Source organism: Suncus etruscus, chromosome 9 (genome assembly GCF_024139225.1).
Source record: "Suncus etruscus isolate mSunEtr1 chromosome 9, mSunEtr1.pri.cur, whole genome shotgun sequence".
NCBI lineage: Eukaryota > Metazoa > Chordata > Mammalia > Eulipotyphla > Soricidae > Suncus > Suncus etruscus.
In genome coordinates this window covers 93145444-93164158 of record NC_064856.1, presented here as the reverse complement: position 1 = coordinate 93164158, position 18715 = coordinate 93145444, and the positions used below count along the sequence as shown (strand labels likewise).

At 45.3% G+C, this 18715-nt stretch overlaps 1 protein-coding gene across 1 annotated transcript in view; it reads right to left on the bottom strand.

Moving 5' to 3' along the window:
* Positions 1-1821: 1821 nt before the first annotated feature.
* The window catches only part of TTC17 (tetratricopeptide repeat domain 17), a 146669-nt gene continuing 129775 nt past the window's right edge, over positions 1822-18715 (bottom strand). Inside the window, exons 24-26 of the mRNA XM_049780704.1 lie at positions 6712-6831; positions 4776-4919; positions 1822-3079 (exon numbers count right to left, since the gene is read on the bottom strand). Of these exons, the coding sequence (XP_049636661.1) occupies positions 2948-3079; positions 4776-4919; positions 6712-6831 (396 nt within the window). The 3' untranslated portion in view covers positions 1822-2947. The remainder of the gene's footprint in view (positions 3080-4775; positions 4920-6711; positions 6832-18715) is intronic.

Genomic DNA, 18715 nt, shown 5'->3' with positions numbered 1-18715 from the left:
TGGCATATCGTGACAGATGAGCGATGCCTTTGAAATCCAGTGGAATTGGGGGCCGGGTAGGTGGCGCTGGAGGTAAGGTGCCTGCCTTGCAAGCGCTAGCCAAGGAAGGACCGCGGTTCGATCCCCCGGCGTCCCATATGGTCCCCCCAAGCCAGGGGCGATTTCTGAGCACATAGCCAGGAGTAACCCCTGAGCGTCAAACGGGTGTGGCCCAAAAACCAAAAAAAAAAAAAAAAAAAAAAAAAAAAAAAAAAAAAAAAAAAAAAGAAATCCAGTGGAATTAAATAGCCTAAGTAAAGGGCCTTCAGGTAGTGGGGGCAGCAAGATGTCCAGGCATGGGAACGGGGAAGATGGATGCATCTGGGGAAACACTAAATTAAAGTTTCAAGTGCAAGCTGGAGAGAGGTTCTCACTTCTCCCTGGGACAGAGGCCCAACTACTTAACTGTGCTTATGATTCTATGATCTTCCTCCCCGTACTCTCCTCTCCCACCACAGAGCATCAGCTTTGCCTGCTGGAGCCAGCACAGGGACCGGCAAAAGTGACTGTTACACGTGAACTAGAATGATAAGTGAGGGGCAGAAGATAAAACAGGAAGGCAGGAATGGCTAAGCCATGGAGGGTTCAGTTTACAATAGTGAGGACTGGGTTGGTTTGTTTTGTTTTGTTTTACGGCCACATCCAGCAGTGCTCAGGGCTTATTCCTGGCTCTGCACTCAGCAATCATTCCTAGTGGTCTCGTGAACAATATGAGGTGCTGAGGATCAAACCCAAGGAGGCCGGCTGCAGGCTAGGCAAGCACCTTCCATGCTACACTCACTCTCTGGCCCCCAGTACTGGGGATTAGAAGCCAGGACACCCACCTTGATGCTATCTCCCAGCACAGGGTTTCATATTTTATAGTGGCTGCAAGACTGGCACTTGTCAAAACTTAGTCCTGTATAAAAAAATTTCACCGTCAATCAAAAATTCTAATCCGGGCTGGAGAGATAGCATGGAGGTAAGGCGTTTGCCTTGCATGCAGAAGGATGGTGGTTCAAATCCCGGCATCCCATATGGTCCCCCGAGCCTTCCAGGAGCAATTTCTGAGCACAGAGCCAGGAGTAACCCCTGAGCGATGCTGAGTGTGACCCAAAAACAAACAAACAAAAAAAATCCTAATCCCTCCCAACTACCTTTTCACAACAACTACTTAAGTGTATCAGGAGAAACAGCTGGGAGTCCATAGGCCTCTCTTCAGACAGGCAGGCCTACAGCAGACAAGTCTATTCTCAGCAAACATCCTATGAAAGCAGGTGCTGAGTTGAACTCAAGGTTGCATCAGTGACAGAGCGAGTGGACAGGTAGGTCAAATGTTGGTCCTGCTTCTAAGAAACGACATTCTCTCAGCTAGTTTCCCCATACTCTAGGGACAGGGGTTCAGTATTTGTGATGTTCTAGAAAAGTCTCCAGTGGTCCTGACTTGAGCAGGAACAGGAATGTCCAATGTAAGGTTGGCCTGAGCTTCCATGGTGCCCATGTGCATGTGTTTAGGATTGGGGCTCACCTTAGAAGTGGGACTTGGTCACCTTAGTACATCCCTCCTCCTCACTTAGTTCTGGACCCTCTGAATGTACTTCTTTCCCCACTTTGCATCTCACACTACCGAGTTCATTGACTCATGTTCCTAGAAATGGGTGGTGCCTCCTTTCCTGGTGCTGGGATAAGGTGAAGGGAGAAGAGGCCCCAGCGCTGTAAGTATTAGACCCAGATAGTAAAGCTTCGGAGTTGTACACCTGGTTCTAAAGAGGAAAAAACAAAACAAAACATCCGTAAGACAGATTGACTTTGCTCATAAACGTTTATTTTTGTTCTAAGTATGTGCCCCTGAAGATTCCAAAATGCTTGGAATTTCTGATTCTCCTGGGACCAGAGGTAAAAGCATGGTACGGAAACAGTCCAGCCTGGGCCTCCCTCAATCTCCCCCGAGGAGCCAGGGAGAGAGGGAGTTAATACGCACCCCTTATTCCAAGAGAGATAACACAGAGAACGAAGAGTTAGGGAAACAGAGACTCCGTCTGCAGAGGGCTTCAAATATACATATTCTACATATATAAACCGGTTATGGAGGCTTTCCACATATTGGTAGCTTTGGGGTTTGTAATTAAAGTACAAATGATAATAGATGTTGTGCTGATGCCCCCGCTCAGCCCCCCTCCCTCCCCGACATAAAGAATGTGACAAAGGTCATGGGCCGGAGGTGTGTGGTGGTAAATACTGGGTTCGGGGCCCTTCCTCCCCCTGCAAACTATGTCTGAGAGCTTTTTAACCTAGTGACATGGAACGGGCGAGACTGTGCTGGCCCCGAGGTGGCATGGGCGGGTAGGGGAGGTGGTGAATCTTAGTGCCTGGCACCGGATAATGGGCTTTGGCCTTTCCATGGGACAACAGAGGTGACACAGGAAGCAGGGGGGGGGTTGCTGTGGGTTCAGGGCTCTCTGCGCTAAAGGAGGAGTCAGCTGGACCAAAGAGAGGTGCCCTAAAGGCATCGGGGTTCGGAGATTAGAATACAGCTCCAGAGGTCCTAGCTCGGTATTTACACGATCTCTTTAAGCAGCATTTCCCTTGGAGTCTTGGAGTCAATTTGTGTTTTTGAGGTTGACTGGGGGCGGGGAGAGGGGGCGAGGAGGAGAAACTTAAACAAAAACAGACCAATTCCCATGTACATAAAAGTCCTGTTACTCAGGCATCTTACAGACATCATTAAAGGGAGATACTGACAATGATTGATTTCTTTCCTTATTCTCTTTTTCTTTAAAGGACTTTGAGGAGAGAGAGAGAGAGAAATGAAGAGAGTGTGTGTGGAAGGTCTGCTAAAGAAAGAGAGAAAGAGAAAATGAGAGTGAATGAGAAAGAGAGAGTGAGTGAGAGAGAGATTGAGTGAGTGAGTTTGAGTATGGAGGGGCTGTTAAGGGGTGCGCCGGGCCTTCTTCAGCATTAAGTGACACTGGATGGTCTGAATTCGATTTTTGGCCGGGACAAACTCAGGCTGCAGCTTCAGTGTTGACTCGTACCACGTCAGTGCCTTTTCAAACTCTTCCTGTGATGGGCAAAGGGACAGAGTGAGAGGGAGAAGACCAGCAGGCCTCAACAGACATGGCTGCTTCTCCCTTCTAGACATGCTGGTGCAGTTCCATAGACTTTTGTCTGGAAAGCTCTGAGATCTGGGTGAGGGGAAACAGCTCCCTCTACTCACAAGGTGAGACCTCCCCAAGCACATGGGGGCCAGAGGGCAAGGAGAGACCAGCACCCCAGGAACAAGAGAACTACTTAAGGATGCCAACTTCCTGCCTGCAGGGCCCTGGGCGAGGTGCTCTGGGGAACCTGTCCTGCTTCCTTCCTGTCACCCAAACCCTCAGGATCCTCTAGAATTGCACCCCAGGCACACTCGTCAAAAGTTCCTGCATGCTTCTTTCTCCTGTGGATGGGGAGATGGAAGTGAACTCCTCCCTTCATCGGATTTATAAACTCGGAAAGTCTTTCTCCCCAGCATTTTAAAAACCACTGAGGAATGCTCGAGGCATTGTCCTTTCCTTATTCTGACTGAGACCGTCAATAGAGGGTTTGCAGTCACCAACCAGAGTATTCCTGCCAGCCCAACAGGGTGGCTGGGCCGGCTCCCTTGGTCCCAATCAGCAGAATCTCACACACTCATTCAGAAGGTCTGAAAATAGATTTGGGGTCTGAAGAGGCAGAGAGGAAAATCTGCACGTTCAGTAATAGCTGCTGGGCCAGATTCCATCTTCTTCTCCGGAGTCAACGATGACTCTACACTGGGGGACTCGCTTAGGGCTATTCCTTCAGTTCACTTTGATGAAGGGGGGCCCTGGGCACACTTGTAGGAAAGGTGACTAGTTTTAGATTAAATTGGATGGAGTCTCACAGTTAAATCGGGCTAAGGAATGCTTTGGGGTTCCAAAGTTTTCAGCCAGAAATATGTTCTGTATGGGGGGGGGGCTCTCTCATTCTCTGTAAGTGGTTCCCCATAAAATATACAGCTTTCTCATGAGTCAAGTGTGTACGGAGTTGGGGGGGGGAGTGCCCACGTACCCACCACTGGGTAGGTGTAGTACTGGAGGCAGGACATGGAGAAGGTGGGTCCCTGCTAAGGAACTTACAGTCTAGCAAAAGACAAACACTTAAACAGCAAGAGAAATGAGCCCGGTCTCCCCCAGCGTCCCTTTTGAGGGAGACAAGAGGGCAAGCATAGAAGTGCATGGGGCCATGTGGGCTCCTGAGGAAGGTTTGCTGGATGCAACAGGTGATGCTCCCAGAAAATCCCAAGTAAATCTTAGTGTCAAATCATGGTGGGGAATCATTGGGCTTGTGAATACAGACATAGCTGAATTTCATATTTTATGGGAAAAAATTATGCACCTCACAGGGATGGACAGGGGTCCAGTAGGAAAGGTGCCTGCCTCCAGCAGGAGGGTTGGCCCATCTGTGTTCAAAACCTGGTATGGCACCGGGTTCCCAGCGCACTGCCCGCCGCTCTACTGGGTGTGGCCCCCCCAACCCCGAACTAAACCAACAAATAAAAATAGCACTTGATCCATCAAAAGACCCTCAGAAGTGCTAGTACTTCTAGATGCGAGACCACCAGGGGCTGGGAGGACACAGTGGGTTCTGAAATTGAAGAGGTTCAAGGGAAAAGGCCCTCCCAAGATACTCTGGCTCACTTCATCCCTGCACCGGCTCTCCCAGTGCCAGCTGGCCCTGCCCTGTGTCAGTCTCACCATTGCTACATAGACGTTTCCAAGTGTGAAGTGGTTCACGGCAAAGTGGGGTGCGATCTCCACGGCCATGGTGGCCACGATGACTGCGTCGTTCCAGAGCTTGGCGTTGTGCAAGATATTGGCCAGGCTGATGAGGGGCACGTCCTAGGTGGGTGGGAAGAAAAACAGAACTGTTGTATGATTAGGAAGCCAGTGGGAACGGGGGCGAAGCCCAGGCTCTGTCCAAAGCACAGGACACTCTGGTTCAATCCCTGGCACCTCAGAATGCCGGAGTTGCTGGGAGCAGCCTCCTCAACACTGCCAGGTGTGGCCCAAATCACCCTGTCCCCATCACCTGCCCCGTCCACCATGCAGTTGGCGACCCACAAGAGGCACTGAGCTTGCTCCCAAGCATTATGCGAGGAAACAAAAGCAATCTGCTTTTGTGGGTGAGGCTGTGGGCTGGCATGGACTACTGTGCTGCCTGGCCTGCAGGAGTGCTGGGCCAGCCAGAGACCAGACTGGGCAGCGGAGCACCAGCTCTCGGAGTAAGGATGGCTGCACCCAAGGGCCCACCAAGATGCTGCCTGTACTCCCACCACACCTGACACCCAGGACCTTTGGGGTTTGTTTTCCATGCAATGAAGGCAGAAAGGACGCCCCAGCCCCTCTGGCTGGTAGCCCATAGTTAAGGAACTCTGGGCTTTTCTGGAGCTTCAGACCCAGGATCTATCGATCTATCACCCAGGCAATTCCCTGTCACTGGGGGTGGGATGTGATGTGATGTGATGGGGTGGGGAAATGGAGGGAGGGAAGGAGAGCAAGAGAGAGAGAAACCCCACGAAACCCCTCATCTTTGTTCAACACTGAGACCCAAAGAATGTGGGCCATCAGCTGAGGTCACATCACAGGCTACCAAGCCAGCAGAAGGCACAGTGGCAGTTCAGAGCCAGCTTGGTGAAATGGGAAAGGCCAGGGCCCCGCCCTTCAGTCTAGAAACTGCCTGTGGGCTGGGGAGACATGGACAGTGCATCAAGCACATGTGGGCACAAAAGGCCTTCCAAAGGATGGGGACTGGTAGGCTACTTGAGGCCTGACAGAAGCTGCAAGGCTGGCAGTGAGAGGGCTGTTCTGTGCAACATGAAAAACCTACAGTACAGCAGTAGAGGTTGTTGTGTATGTAAACATTTCAATGGGATTATTATGTTACTGACCCTACCCTGATCAGTGATTGTGCCCTACCCTAGGGTGTGACCTGGCATTCTGCTCCCACCCTAGGGTGGTACCTGATTCTGGGGGATAAAAGCAAGGGTCTGTGGAAGGTGAGGGGCTTTTTGGCTGGAACTGATACTGAGGTTTTTGGCTTCAGTCTTGTCCTCCGAATAAAGCTAATATTTTCACAAGCCTGACTGTCTGCTAGCAGTTTACCTGCCGCTTCACCTCAGAACTGCCGGCTGAACAGGGTGGCAGACACGTGCTCCGAGCTGGAGGGGAAAGATCTCATCCTCCATCCCTCCATCAGTCAACCTCTTCAGGGGCTGACTTGCAACAGAGGTTTGTTCAAGAAACTAAGAGCAGACCTTTGTGTTTGGGTCTGGAGCCTGGAGCTTGTGCTGGCCAGGGTGGCAGGCCTTCTGGCCCAGGGGGTCTGCAAAAGTAACTGTTGGCCCAGTGATTACTGTGTAAACTTTGGGGGTAGGTAGGAAGAGGGGGCTGTGACACCATCAGGTGTCCTCAAATATGATCTGCCTTGCAGTGATCCTAAAGACCTTCCCACACATGCAACCTTGCAGGGCAGGGAAGGTAAAATAATGGGTATAACTCCTAGGCTTGTGGGACACAGTTTTTTCCCTCAGACTTTTTGCCACTTGCTTTCTGGCCTGGCCTTGGGAAGGTGGGTTGAAACTTCAGAATAGACCATCGGGAAAGGTCAAAGGGCCAAGGGCATCTTACTCACCTTCATTTGATGCGGGGCATAGTGCAGAGCCTGGCGGAGGCAGTCAATGGCTTTCTTGCCCTGGCCTTTCACTCTCCAGTACAAGGCTGCCATGCTGGAAAGGACCCAGGATGTCTGGTTCTGCAAAGGAAAGGCCAGATGAGGATTCTATCTCTTAAATGAGTCACTCCTGAAGCAAGGTGCAAGGATCCGCACTGATGGTATGTCACCATGGGACAGGTGCTCTGCCTGCTATGAGGAAGGTGTCTTACCTTCCTGATAACCCAGGACCTACTAACCCATTACCACAGCCCTCTCTTTAGAGAGGGGAAATCAACGATTTGGAGAGTTCAGTGACTTGGTTGGCCTAGCTGAGTACTATACTGGCAGAACTGGATTTCATATCTGGCTCCTTCAAAATGACAACTGAGGACCTCAAAATAACAAGTTAGGGCCACAGAGGCAGAACAAAGTTTAAGATGCTTAACTTGCATGAATTCTATCCAGGTTCAATTCCTGGCACCCTGTATGTTTTTCCCCATCCCTGACAGGTATGATATGAGTATGGAACCAGGAATTAAGTTCTGGATATAGCTAAGTGCTCAAAAACAAAAACAGATGAAAAGTTACTCAGTTTCTGAACAGGCAACTCATTCACTAGTGTCAACAGGCAGAAACAAGACAAAGTTAGACAGCACAAAATCTCCCCACTCCATTTCTTATATGTGAGTAGAGACTAATCTGAGTTTCTTATACAACTTTCTAGAAATTCCTTTATACTAACAGACAGATGAGAAGATATTTTTATTTCTGCCCATTTATAAAACACGAGGGGACCCACTGCTGTACTGCTCTACACCTCCAGAGATCTTTGGATACATATTCCTGGAAAACCTCTATATTTACTCGAGCCATACATCATTTGTGGCTTAGTACTTCATTGAGTGGCTACAGCATTGTCCATTTCAGTAGGTCCTTATTCATACTTTCCTCCCCTCCAGTTCTTTTTATTTTTGGTTTTTCAGTGCTACATAGCTCCAGAGACCTGTAACTGCATTTGTGCATGATGGGGTGGGAAATGGGGCTCGAGGCATGGGCATTTTACTTCTAGAGGGTTTTTTTAAATTGTTTTTGGGCCATGCCCGGTGGTGCTTGGTGCTCTGGAATTACTCCTGGCCCTCCATGGGACCATATGGTATGCCACAGATTAAACCCAAGTTGGATGTGCGCAAGTTTCTACCCACTCACGTCCCTCACACTTATTTTGACAGATTTCACCACACTGTCCCTATACAACAGTCACAATAAAACCTGCTGCTGGAGGAAGAATGGGTGCCTTTCAAAGCAGCGTTGCCTTGGGTCTATACCCAAGGATTTTTGTCCCTTTGATGAGTGGAAAGATGGTATAATAGGTCCTGTAAGAAAATAGCTTTTTGGGGCAAGAGTGTAAGCATAGCGGGTAGGGCATTTGCCTGCACATGGCTGAATTTATTTCCCCCCATTGAAGCTGTAGTTAGGATGTGCTTGCTTAATTCAAGGCATTCCAAAAAGAATTCTATTTTTTCCTCCAGAACTTTTCCCCTTTCCCTTTGAGGTTGTCTTGACAACTGGGGGTGGTACACATTTTGATTGTGTTGCTTGCACACACTTGGCCTGGGAGGAGGGGACAGCCACCAGAGGTTATACTCTTGGTATGGCAGTGGGGAACTCAAATGCAGTGCCATGGGGATTTGCTAGGCTTGAGCGGTGATATTAAGGCTCAAACTCACAATCTCACTCCTGCAAGGCTAATGTTCACCCTCTCTGTAAGTTTTAAAGCTTTATTTTTCAAATCCAAATCTTTGGTTCAGTTGAATTATAACTTGGTGTTAAATGTGTGGCTTCAATTTTGTTTGTTTGTTTGTTTTGTTTTTGGGTCACACCCGGCAGCACTCAGCAGTTACTGCTGGCTCTATGCTCAGAAATCGCTCCTGGCAGGCTCGGGGGATGATATCAGATGCCGGGATTCGAACCACCATCCTTCTGCTTACAAGGCAAACGTCCAACCTCCATGCTATCTCTCCGGCCCCTTCAATTTTACTTTTTATGTAGATGGTCATTAAGTTGATATTTATTTTTATTAAAAACTTATATTACTTTGTCCAATTTTTGGGGGGAAGTTTTGGGTCAAACTCTGCAGAGCTCAGGGGTTACTCCTGGCTTTGTGCTCTGAAATTACTCCTCATAGACTTGGAGGACCATGTGGGATGCCGGAGATAGAACTGGGTTCAGCTGCACGCAAAGCAAAAACCCTACCTGCTGTGCTCTCACTGTGGTTTATGTCCAATAAACTTTAATGAAGAGTTCACCTCTTCTTCTTCTATTACAATACCCCCACCACAAGTCAAATTCTAACATGTTGTCTAGTTGAAATTTGGAGGGTCCCATCTGTTTCCCTTTGCCATGTTTGATGCTTTGTTCTCCCAGACATTACAGATGAGGCCATCAGAAAACTTATTCTGGTTCCTAGCTTCTTTCTTTAACTCAATTTTTGGGTAATTTCATCCTTCTGCACTGCCAGGGCAGAGTGTATTTATAGCTTGTTCTGTCACCTTGGTCCTCACCTTTGTTTTCATATTAGTTCTAAAGCTAAATATATCCATTGATCATTGACATTACTTTGGGTGATGCCTCAATCATCCTCTGATCAGTCACTTTTTTCACAGCTGTCACAAGGAGGGCCCATGAGAAGAGAATCATATTCCCAAGAATTGCTCTAATGGGTGGAGTTGTGTTCCTGTCAAACTCAGATCCCAAAGTGCCAACTCCAGTACTTCAGACTATATACAGAAGGTAGGGTCTTTGTTTTATTTTGGGGACACATCAGAGGTGTTCAGGGCTTACTACTGGCTCAGTAATTACTCCTGGTGGACTTGGAGGACCATATAGCGTGCTAGGACTGAATCCAGGTTGGCTGCATGCAAGGCTTTGCTCATGTACTATCTTTCTGGCCCTGGAGTTTGTATGGCTTTCCAACTTCTACCAGGAGTAAACCCTGAGAATAGCTGGGTATGGCTCAAAAATAAACAAACAAAAGGGCCTGAAGCCTGAGACTTTAGAGACACTGATAATTATTGTGATTATTATATATATACATATATATATATTTTAAAGATGGAAGGAACATTTCCTGTTTATATATTCTCTGTTGCATGGAACTTCTGCAGTCTAGATGAGAAATTTAGGCACAAGATGGCTCTGTCAATGTCAAACGTGAGAGATTGTCAAATTCTTTCCTAAATATCTAGTGACAATTTAAAGTCTCATCTGCAATATTTCAAAGTGCCTCCTGTTCTGCGTCTTTTTAATCCTTTTTATCAAATGGATGTGTGTGTGCGTGTGTATAAAAAATGTGACCTAGAAGTTGACATTTTTGACTATTAGTAAGATTGAGATGGTTTCTGGTGTTTATTAATTATACATATCTTTTTCCTGTAAAGTATCTGTTACTATCTCTGTGCAGTCTTCTATTTTATTATTTTTTTCATCAATCTATTTATCTGTTCTGCAGGCTAATTTGTGTAAATGTGTTGCACTCTTTTTTTTCTCTCATCTTGGCTTATTGCTCTTAAATGTCTTTAATTAAAAAGTAATGTAATTGAATTTAGGAGTGCTTTTTCAAAAAGCTTTTATCTTTTTTTAGAAACTTTGTGTAAGATCACTGCTTGGAGGATCATATGTGGTGCTAGGGATTGAACCTAGGTTGACAGTGAAAGTCAAGAGTCTTAACTTCTAAAGAAAAAAAAAAGTCTTAACTTCTGTGCTATCTATCCAGCCTATTTTTTTTTACATAAAAAAGACATCTTTTTTTGATAAATATTTGTTAATATGCGCATTTAAAAATTATTTTTTAAAATATTTTCTGCAGTTGCCTTGATAAAAATGCTATCATAAAAATTGTGTTGGCTGGGGCTGGAGCAATAGTACAGAGAGGGTAGAGTGCTTGCCTTGCATACATTGGTTTGATGACCTGGGTTTGATTCCTGGCACCCCAAATGGTCCCCCGAGCCTACCAGAAGTGATCCCTAAGCATAGAGCCAGGAGTAAACCCTGAGCAGTACCCCAAACAAAACAAAAATTGTATTTATTTCTTTAGTGCTTGCTACACAGATAACCACATCACCTCCAAATATTATTATTTTTTCTAATAAATGGTCCATTTCTCAGCAGTATTATGGACAGAACCCAAAGCCTTGCACATAGTATGTTGCAGGTACTTCCTTATTTTTTTTTTAAAATTAAAATTTTTTTTGCCATACCTGGCTGAACTCAGGGGTTACTCCTGGCTCGGCACTCAGAAATTACTCCTAGTAGGCTCAGTGGACCATATAGGATGCCGAAGACTGAACCTGGGTTAGCCACCAGCAAAGCAAATGCCCTACCCCCTGTACTATCACTATTGTACCCCCCCCTTTCATTATTTTTCTTCAATGACACTTGCTGGGACTGTCAATAGTTGAAAAGAAATAATGATAATGGAGATTCTTCCTCTCCATGCCTCTCCCCCCTTCCCCCATTGAAAAGAATGACAGAATATTTCCCCCATGGGGCTCAGGAGATAGTTCAAGTGTCAGAACATGTGCCTTATATATGAGACTCTGGATGTGATCCCTGGCACCATACAATCCCTCCCAGATCCCTTACTCCACTCAGTACTGGAAGTGGGACTCTGGTGACTTCAAGTACCACCAACCCCACACTGATGGTCAGGATTGGTATTTCCGTAGTGCAGAGACTATTGGACCCTATCGAATATTCCCCCCACTGGATCAGGGATGTGCAGCCTCAGTGGCAGAGTGTGTGCCTTGCATGAATGAGCACTGGGTTCCAGCCTCTAACTGCAAAACCAAAACCAAAATAAAAACGAGGTGGAGAGATGGAAGGGGACAACCTAGCTGATCCTGATTGGATCCTTGTCACCACATTTGGTTCCTGGTAAGACTAGGAGTGAGCCCTGGGCACAGCTGGGTAAAATGCCTCTTGTTCCTCTCTACCATTCAAATCACCTTAGTAAGAAATACCTTTGTGAAGGGTAGAGCAATATAGTACAGTGGAGAGGCTGCATGTAGCTGACCTGGATTCAATCCCCAGCAACCCATATGGTCCAGAGCCTCATCTGGAGTCATTCCTGAGCTCATAGGAGGACTAAGCCCTGAGTACTGATGCATGTGGCCCAAAACAAAAACCATTTAAAACAAAACAGATGGGGCCAGAGATAGCATGGAGGTAAGGCATTTGCCTTTCACGCATAAGGACAGTGGTTCGAATCCTGGCATCTCATATGGTCCCCCGTGCCTGCCAGGGGCGATTTCTGAGCATAGAGCCAGGAGTAACCCCTGAGCGCTGCCAGGTGTGACCCAAAAACCAAAAAAACAAACCAACAAAAAAACCAAAACAGATGTAAAAGAATTATCTTTGTGGAAGATATTCTGTTAATTCCTCCCATTAAAGAAGATTCTTTTCTATTTCTAAAACTTTTTTTTTGGGGGGGGGGTTTAGGCCACACCCGGTGTTGCTCAGGGGTTACTCCTGGCTGTCTGCTCAGAAATAGCTCCTGGCAGGCACGGGGGACCACATGGGACACCAGGATTCGAACCAACCACCTTTGGTTCTGGATCGGCTGCTTGCAAGGCAAACACCGCTGTGCTATCTCTCCGGGCCCTTCTAAAACTTCTATTTTTCATGCATAAATAGGAGCGGAGTGGGATCAAAGTTCTGAAATAATTTAATCTTCTTTCCCTTTCATTTGGTGAGTTAAATTTTAGGCTTTCTTACCTTTACTGATTTGGGATACACCTAAGTTGGTCGACATGTATCTTTGGGGGTCAAAAGTGCTGTTCAGAGCTGGGGGGGATAGCACAGGGGTTGAGGTAAATATAGGGTTGGCACCCCCACCTCACATGAGCTCCTAAGCATCTCAGAGGCCCAGAAGGCCCAAAGAGCCTCAGTAGCATCACATTTTCAAGCTTCCGCACTGAGCTGATGGTCAACCAGGCAACCCCGGACTTCCTGTAAATGGCCGGGGAGTACCCTCTACTCCCCTATATACATTGGAGTCGGCTACTCTTTTGCTCATGGTTTTGTTACTTGTGTGTAAGATTAATGTATAATCTCTGTTTTCTCATCATGCCCTTGTCAACTTTCACTTTCCAAGTTACATTAGCCTTAGGAATGAATAAAGAAGTCATTCTTTTTTCTATTGGCTGGAAGAGGCTGTTTGTACTGGCTCATGTATCTCTCCAAAGTTCGGTAGGATTCACTTGTAAAATCAATAGGCCTTGCTATAATCTTTGTGAGAACACATTTGTTTTAACTTACTGCTTCCATTTATTTGAAGTTTACAAGTCCTGAAATATCTTGTTCAATATATATATTTTTTTCCTGGAAACTGGTCTATTCCACCTCTTTGGAAATGTACTGGCATAGCAATGATGCTCTGTTTTCTTTCTAACAGAGCTGGAACTTTGCTGCTAATTACCCCAATACTGGAGATTTGTGTTTTTGCCTTCATTAATTTTTCTAGGTTTATTTTTATCAGTTGTTAGGTAAGGCGCTTGCCTTTCATGCAGGAGGTCATCGGTTCGAATCCTGGTGTCCCATATGGTCCCCCGTGCCTGCCAGGAGCAATTTCTGAGCCTGGAGCCAGGAATAACCCCTGAGCACTGCCGGGTGTGACCCAAAAACCACACACACACACACACACAAAAAAAAAAAAAAAAAAAAAAAAAAGACAATGAACAATATTTTTGAGCAACGTGACATAAATGGCATTTCTAGAATTTCTAATAATAGCAGAAAGTGTACAGCTTTCTGGTGCACGTGAAATAGTTCTCATGACAAGCCACGTAATAAGAGTCACAAATTAAGTATGAGAAGTTTCTTTTTTTTTTGTTTTTGTTTTTGTTTTTGGGCCACACCCGGCGGTGCTCAGGGATTACTCCTGGCTGTCTGCTCAGAAATAGCTCCTGGCAGGCACGAGGGACCATATGGGACACCGGAATTCGAATCAGCCACCTTTGGTCCTGGATCGGCTGCTTGCAAGGCAAATGCCGCTGTGCTATCTCTCCGGGCCCAAGTATGAAAAGTTTCAAAGAATTCAAAGTATAGGGCGCCGAGAGATAGTACAACAGTTAATTTACTTGCCTTGCATGTAGCTGGCTCAGGCTCAATTTATGGCATCACATATGTTTCCTTGAGTTCTGTCAGGGGTGATCCCTCAGTATAGAGCCAGGAGTAAATTCTGATTACAGTCAGGTATGGCCCCAAACCCTTCCTGCCTCCCCAATAATCCAAAGTATGTTTGTTGGAATGAAATTAGAATCCATTTTAAGAAAAAGATCTAGAGAATACTCCAGTAATGGAGATCAAGTCACACACTTTAACTTATAGGTAAAAGAAAAAAAAATATGAGACCGAAGAGATAGCATGGAGGTAAGGTGTTTGCTTTTCATGCAGAAGGACAGTGGTTCGAATCCCAGCATCCCATATGGTCCCCTGTGCCTGCCAGGGGCGATTTCTGAGCATAGAGCCAGGAGTAAACCCTGAGCACTGCCAGGTGTGACCCAAAAACCAAAAAACAAACAAACAAACAAACAAAAAAAAACAACTGAGAAGGAAAACCACAAAATATTTTAAACTAAATAGAAATGAAACTACAACAAATTAAAACTGGCAGTAGAGGGTAGGGAAGATAGCACAGGAGGGAAGTATACTTGCACTGCATATGATGGACCCAAGGTTGAATCCCTGGTATGATTATGGTCCCCTGAGTACTCTCAGGGGTCTCTTATGAGTTCAGAGTCAAAAATAGCCTCTGAGTTCTGCTGGTGTGGCCCCAACCTCTACCTTGGAAGGTAGGTAGGAAGGTAGACAGGAAGGAAAGAAGAAACGAAGGAAGGTAGGTTGGATGGAAGGAAGGAAAGAAGGGAGGAAGGAAGAGGGGAGGGAGAGGGGGAAAAGAAGGGAGAGAGAGAGAAAGGGAGGGAGAGGGAAGGAGAGGGAGCGAGGGAGGAGAAAGAGGAGGAGGAAAGGAGAAGAAGAAAGGAAGAATGGGAAGAAGCAAGGGAGGGGGAAATTAAATCCTGAGTAAGATGACAGGAAATCATGAATAGCAAGACCTCAATGAAATGTTCAAATCATGAGAAAAATCAGTGGATCCCCAAACTCGGTCTTTGAGAACATCAGTAAAATAGGAAAACTTTTAATCTGATCAGGAAAACAAGAGAAAATATACCAAAAAGAATTATCATAATACTATGGGTCCTACAAACATTATAAAAATAATTAAAATTTTTCTGTCGATAAAAACATTTTAGACAAATTAAAGATGCAACAAACAAAGTGTACTCAAGGAGAAAAAGGTTAATCTGAATGATCACCTTTAAAGAAACAAATCTGAAAGAGATGAAATTTTATCTGTCCCTCTTTCATGTATACAACATCTGGCCCAGTGGCCTTACTGATGAATTCTACTGAACATTTAGGAAATAAATAATTTGATAATAAATTATCCATTAAAATATAGGAGAAGGGGCCGGAGAGATAGCATGGTGGTATGGTGTTTAACTTACATGCAGCCAACCCAGGACAGATGGTGGTTCAAATCCCACTATCCCATATGGTCCCCTGAGCCTGCCAGGGGCGATTTCTGAGCTTAGAGCCAAGAGTAACCACTGAGTGCTGCAGGGTGTGGCCCCCAAACAAAACAAAACAAAACAAAACATAAATAAAAAATAAAACATAGGTTACACAGGGGGACAAGTTACACTAGCAGTCTGGTGGGGGGGGCATATGAGGGAGATATGGGATGCATGCTGAGAACAGGGGTGGAGGGAGGATAACCCTGGTGGTAGGAATGACCCTGATTCATTGTTACTATGTACCTTAAACACTACTGTGAAAGATTCATAATTCACTTTGGTCACAATAAGAATTATTAAAAAACATAGGAGAATACTGGAGAGAGTACAACAGGTAAAGTACTTGTCTTGCACATGGCTGACCCTGGGCTCAATCCCTGGCATCACATATGGTCCCCCAATCCTGCCAGGAGTGATCCCTGAGCACAGAGCCAGAAATAAGATCTGAACACTGCTGGGTGTGCCCCAAATCAAACCTTCTAAAATAGTATGAGAAGGAACACTTCATAACACAATATCTAAGGCCATTATTATCTTGACTCTAAAACTAGACAAAGCTATTTCAAGAAAAAGATGTTACAGAACAATGTACCCTGGGAACACATATTTAAACAGACCAACTGGCTTGTTAATATTGAAAAGGTTTTTATGCCACTATAGTAACCAATTTCTTTCAGTAAATTACTTTTCACTCTATTATTTTAAGCTCATTTTATTGGGTATATATATATGAATGATAAAAAGTGATGAACCAAATGCAGTTGTTCTTTCTTAATAACTTTTTGGAGATTAATTTTTTTGGGAATTAACATAACTATGTTGACTTCCTTCTGTTAAGTGTGAACCTGATATTCCCTCCCCATTTTCCCTCACATCTGTTTTATGCTTTATTTATTTGAATTTTTATTATATTTTATGCTTTAATCGCTCTACCAATCCTGGTAGTATGTAGGGGACCTTGTGGTACTGGGGATCAAAGGAGGGCTCCAACATGCAAAGCCCGAGTTCTAATTCTTTGAGCGATATTTCTGGTTCCAGATTTTTTTTGGGGGGGGGGGTCACACTCAGCAGCTCTCGGGTTACTCCTGGCTCTCTGCTCAGAAGTTGCTCAGGGGACCATATGGGATGCTGGGATTCAAACCAGGGTCTGTCCTGTGTTTGTTCCGTGCAAGACAACTATCGCTTCACCCCCCCCCCCCCTCCGGTTTGGTTTTTATATGAGGCTAAGGCCAGAGTAATACCACAGCAGATAGGGTGTTTGCCTTGCACACAGTCGACATGGATTTGATCCACGGCATCCACATGGTCCCTTCTCTGCCAAACTTAAGTTATGAGCGCAGAGCCAGAATAATCTGAGTGCAGCTGGGTGTGGCCTAAAAACCAACCAACCAACCAACCAACCAACCAACCAACCAACCAACCAAGAGGTTTCTTTTAAAATTTTTCATTTTTGATATTGTGACTTTTATTTTTTGGTGAAGCAAGATAGTTTTTTATTGACATTTATTTAGAAAGGGGGGGGGGAGCCCGGAGAGATAGCACTGCGGCGTTTGCCTTGCAAGCAGCCGATCCAGGACCAAAGGTGATTGGTTCGAATCCTGGTGGCCCATATGGTCCCCCGTGCCTGCCAGGAGCTATTTCTGAGCAGACAGCCAGAAGTAACCCCTGAGCACCACCGGGTGTGGCCCCCCCAAAAAAAAAAACAAAAAAAAAAAAAAGAAAAAAAACAAAAAAAAGAAGGGGGGGGAGAGAGAGAAGTACGTGTTTGAGAGAGAACACAGGAGATCAAGTAAGCACAGAGATGAGTGAATGAGATACATGCTTGAGAGAGAACTCGGGCTGAAGGGCCTATTGTAACTCTGATTACAGACTGTTTTTAAAATCTTAAATCTTGGTTTCTATTTGTCCCAATTCTTGAACTCTGGATTTTTAAGAATTTTTTTGTCATTCTCTCATTTCTTATTTTTATCCTCATTGGTCTGGTATTTGTACATTATTTTTAACAGTTACCCTTAGACCACTACTCAGCATTTACCTTAATAAAGTCTTAAGCGATATATTAACCCATTCTTTCAGAATAATAAAAAGGCCTCTGACTATTCTAATTCTGATCATCCTGTTTTCAAGTGTGTATTCTGAGTAATGCTATATTTTAGTTTCGTTCTTTCTGCAGAGCTATTCAGAATTTTGTTTGCTGAGCAAATCCTCTCTGGCCTCAGACACTGCTTCCATTGTCCAGACAACCTCCCTTAGGGTGGTGTTCCTCATAGCAGACTTCTGATTTTGGTTTTTGTGTTTTTTTGGGGGGCCACACCAGGCCGAGCTCTGGGTTATTCCCTGGCTCTGCAGTTTGCAAGGCAAATGCCCTACCTGCCATATATCTATCACTCTGGCCCCTATAGCAATTCCCCCCCCCCCCAATACTTTCTTTTATTTTTTCTCTGTGGCAGGGCACCCAATTCCTGTTTGGCCTTGAAAGAGGATAGGGGAGGGCAGGTCATTTTAGTCACATCTCTTCTTCATGAGGCCAGATCTTTGTCTTAAATTTTCTTTTCTCACTCATTTCATTCACCCTGAGCACTTAAAAGTATTGGGACGAGCCAGTCCTTGACCACATGTGTTGGACCAATCAAATGGCTGTTGTGATCTTCATGAAGCTGGTTTCCAACAGACACTACCCAAAATTCTCTCATATGCTTTGGGGCCTCCATGTTGTAAATCCTATTTCTCTGCAAGCAGGCTTCTTTCGAGGTTCTCCTGGAAAAGCCTGTTTCTGCAAACCTTTCTGGTGAGAGGGCAAATTGTTCTTTTCCTTGCAGTCTTCGTGGTGGCTCCCCCTGGTGGTGTTCCAGCAAGGACACATTTTGCTGGAAAGCAGCTCTCCTACACCCCTGCAGCCCGGCAGCACCCTGTCTTGAGAAGCAGGGTCTTGAGCTCTCCAGTACCTCAGGGTTTGACCTTCTACATTCACCTTGAGGCTGGCTGGACCTACCACATGCACCTCTGGCTGATCCCACTGTTCCTTCTTCACTTCTCTACCCTCCACCATAAAACCACTTCCTTTCCATTCCATTTGCTTTTCTAAGGCGCTTCTATTTTCCTCACAGCCTCTTGACAAAAGAGATCGCTTTCTCTGTGCTTTCAGCGGAATAAATTGAAAAAGGAAACTTAAGTTTTGATATCCAAGAGAATGAGCAGAAACATATTGTATTAAGAAATCTGTTCATGGCTTGGTATTTCCAAAGTTCCCAAGGAAGGGTGAATATTTTATTTTCTGATGTTTCTTTATTAATGATTAGATGAATACAATTACTTGAACACCCCACCCCCCGAACATTCATTTTCAT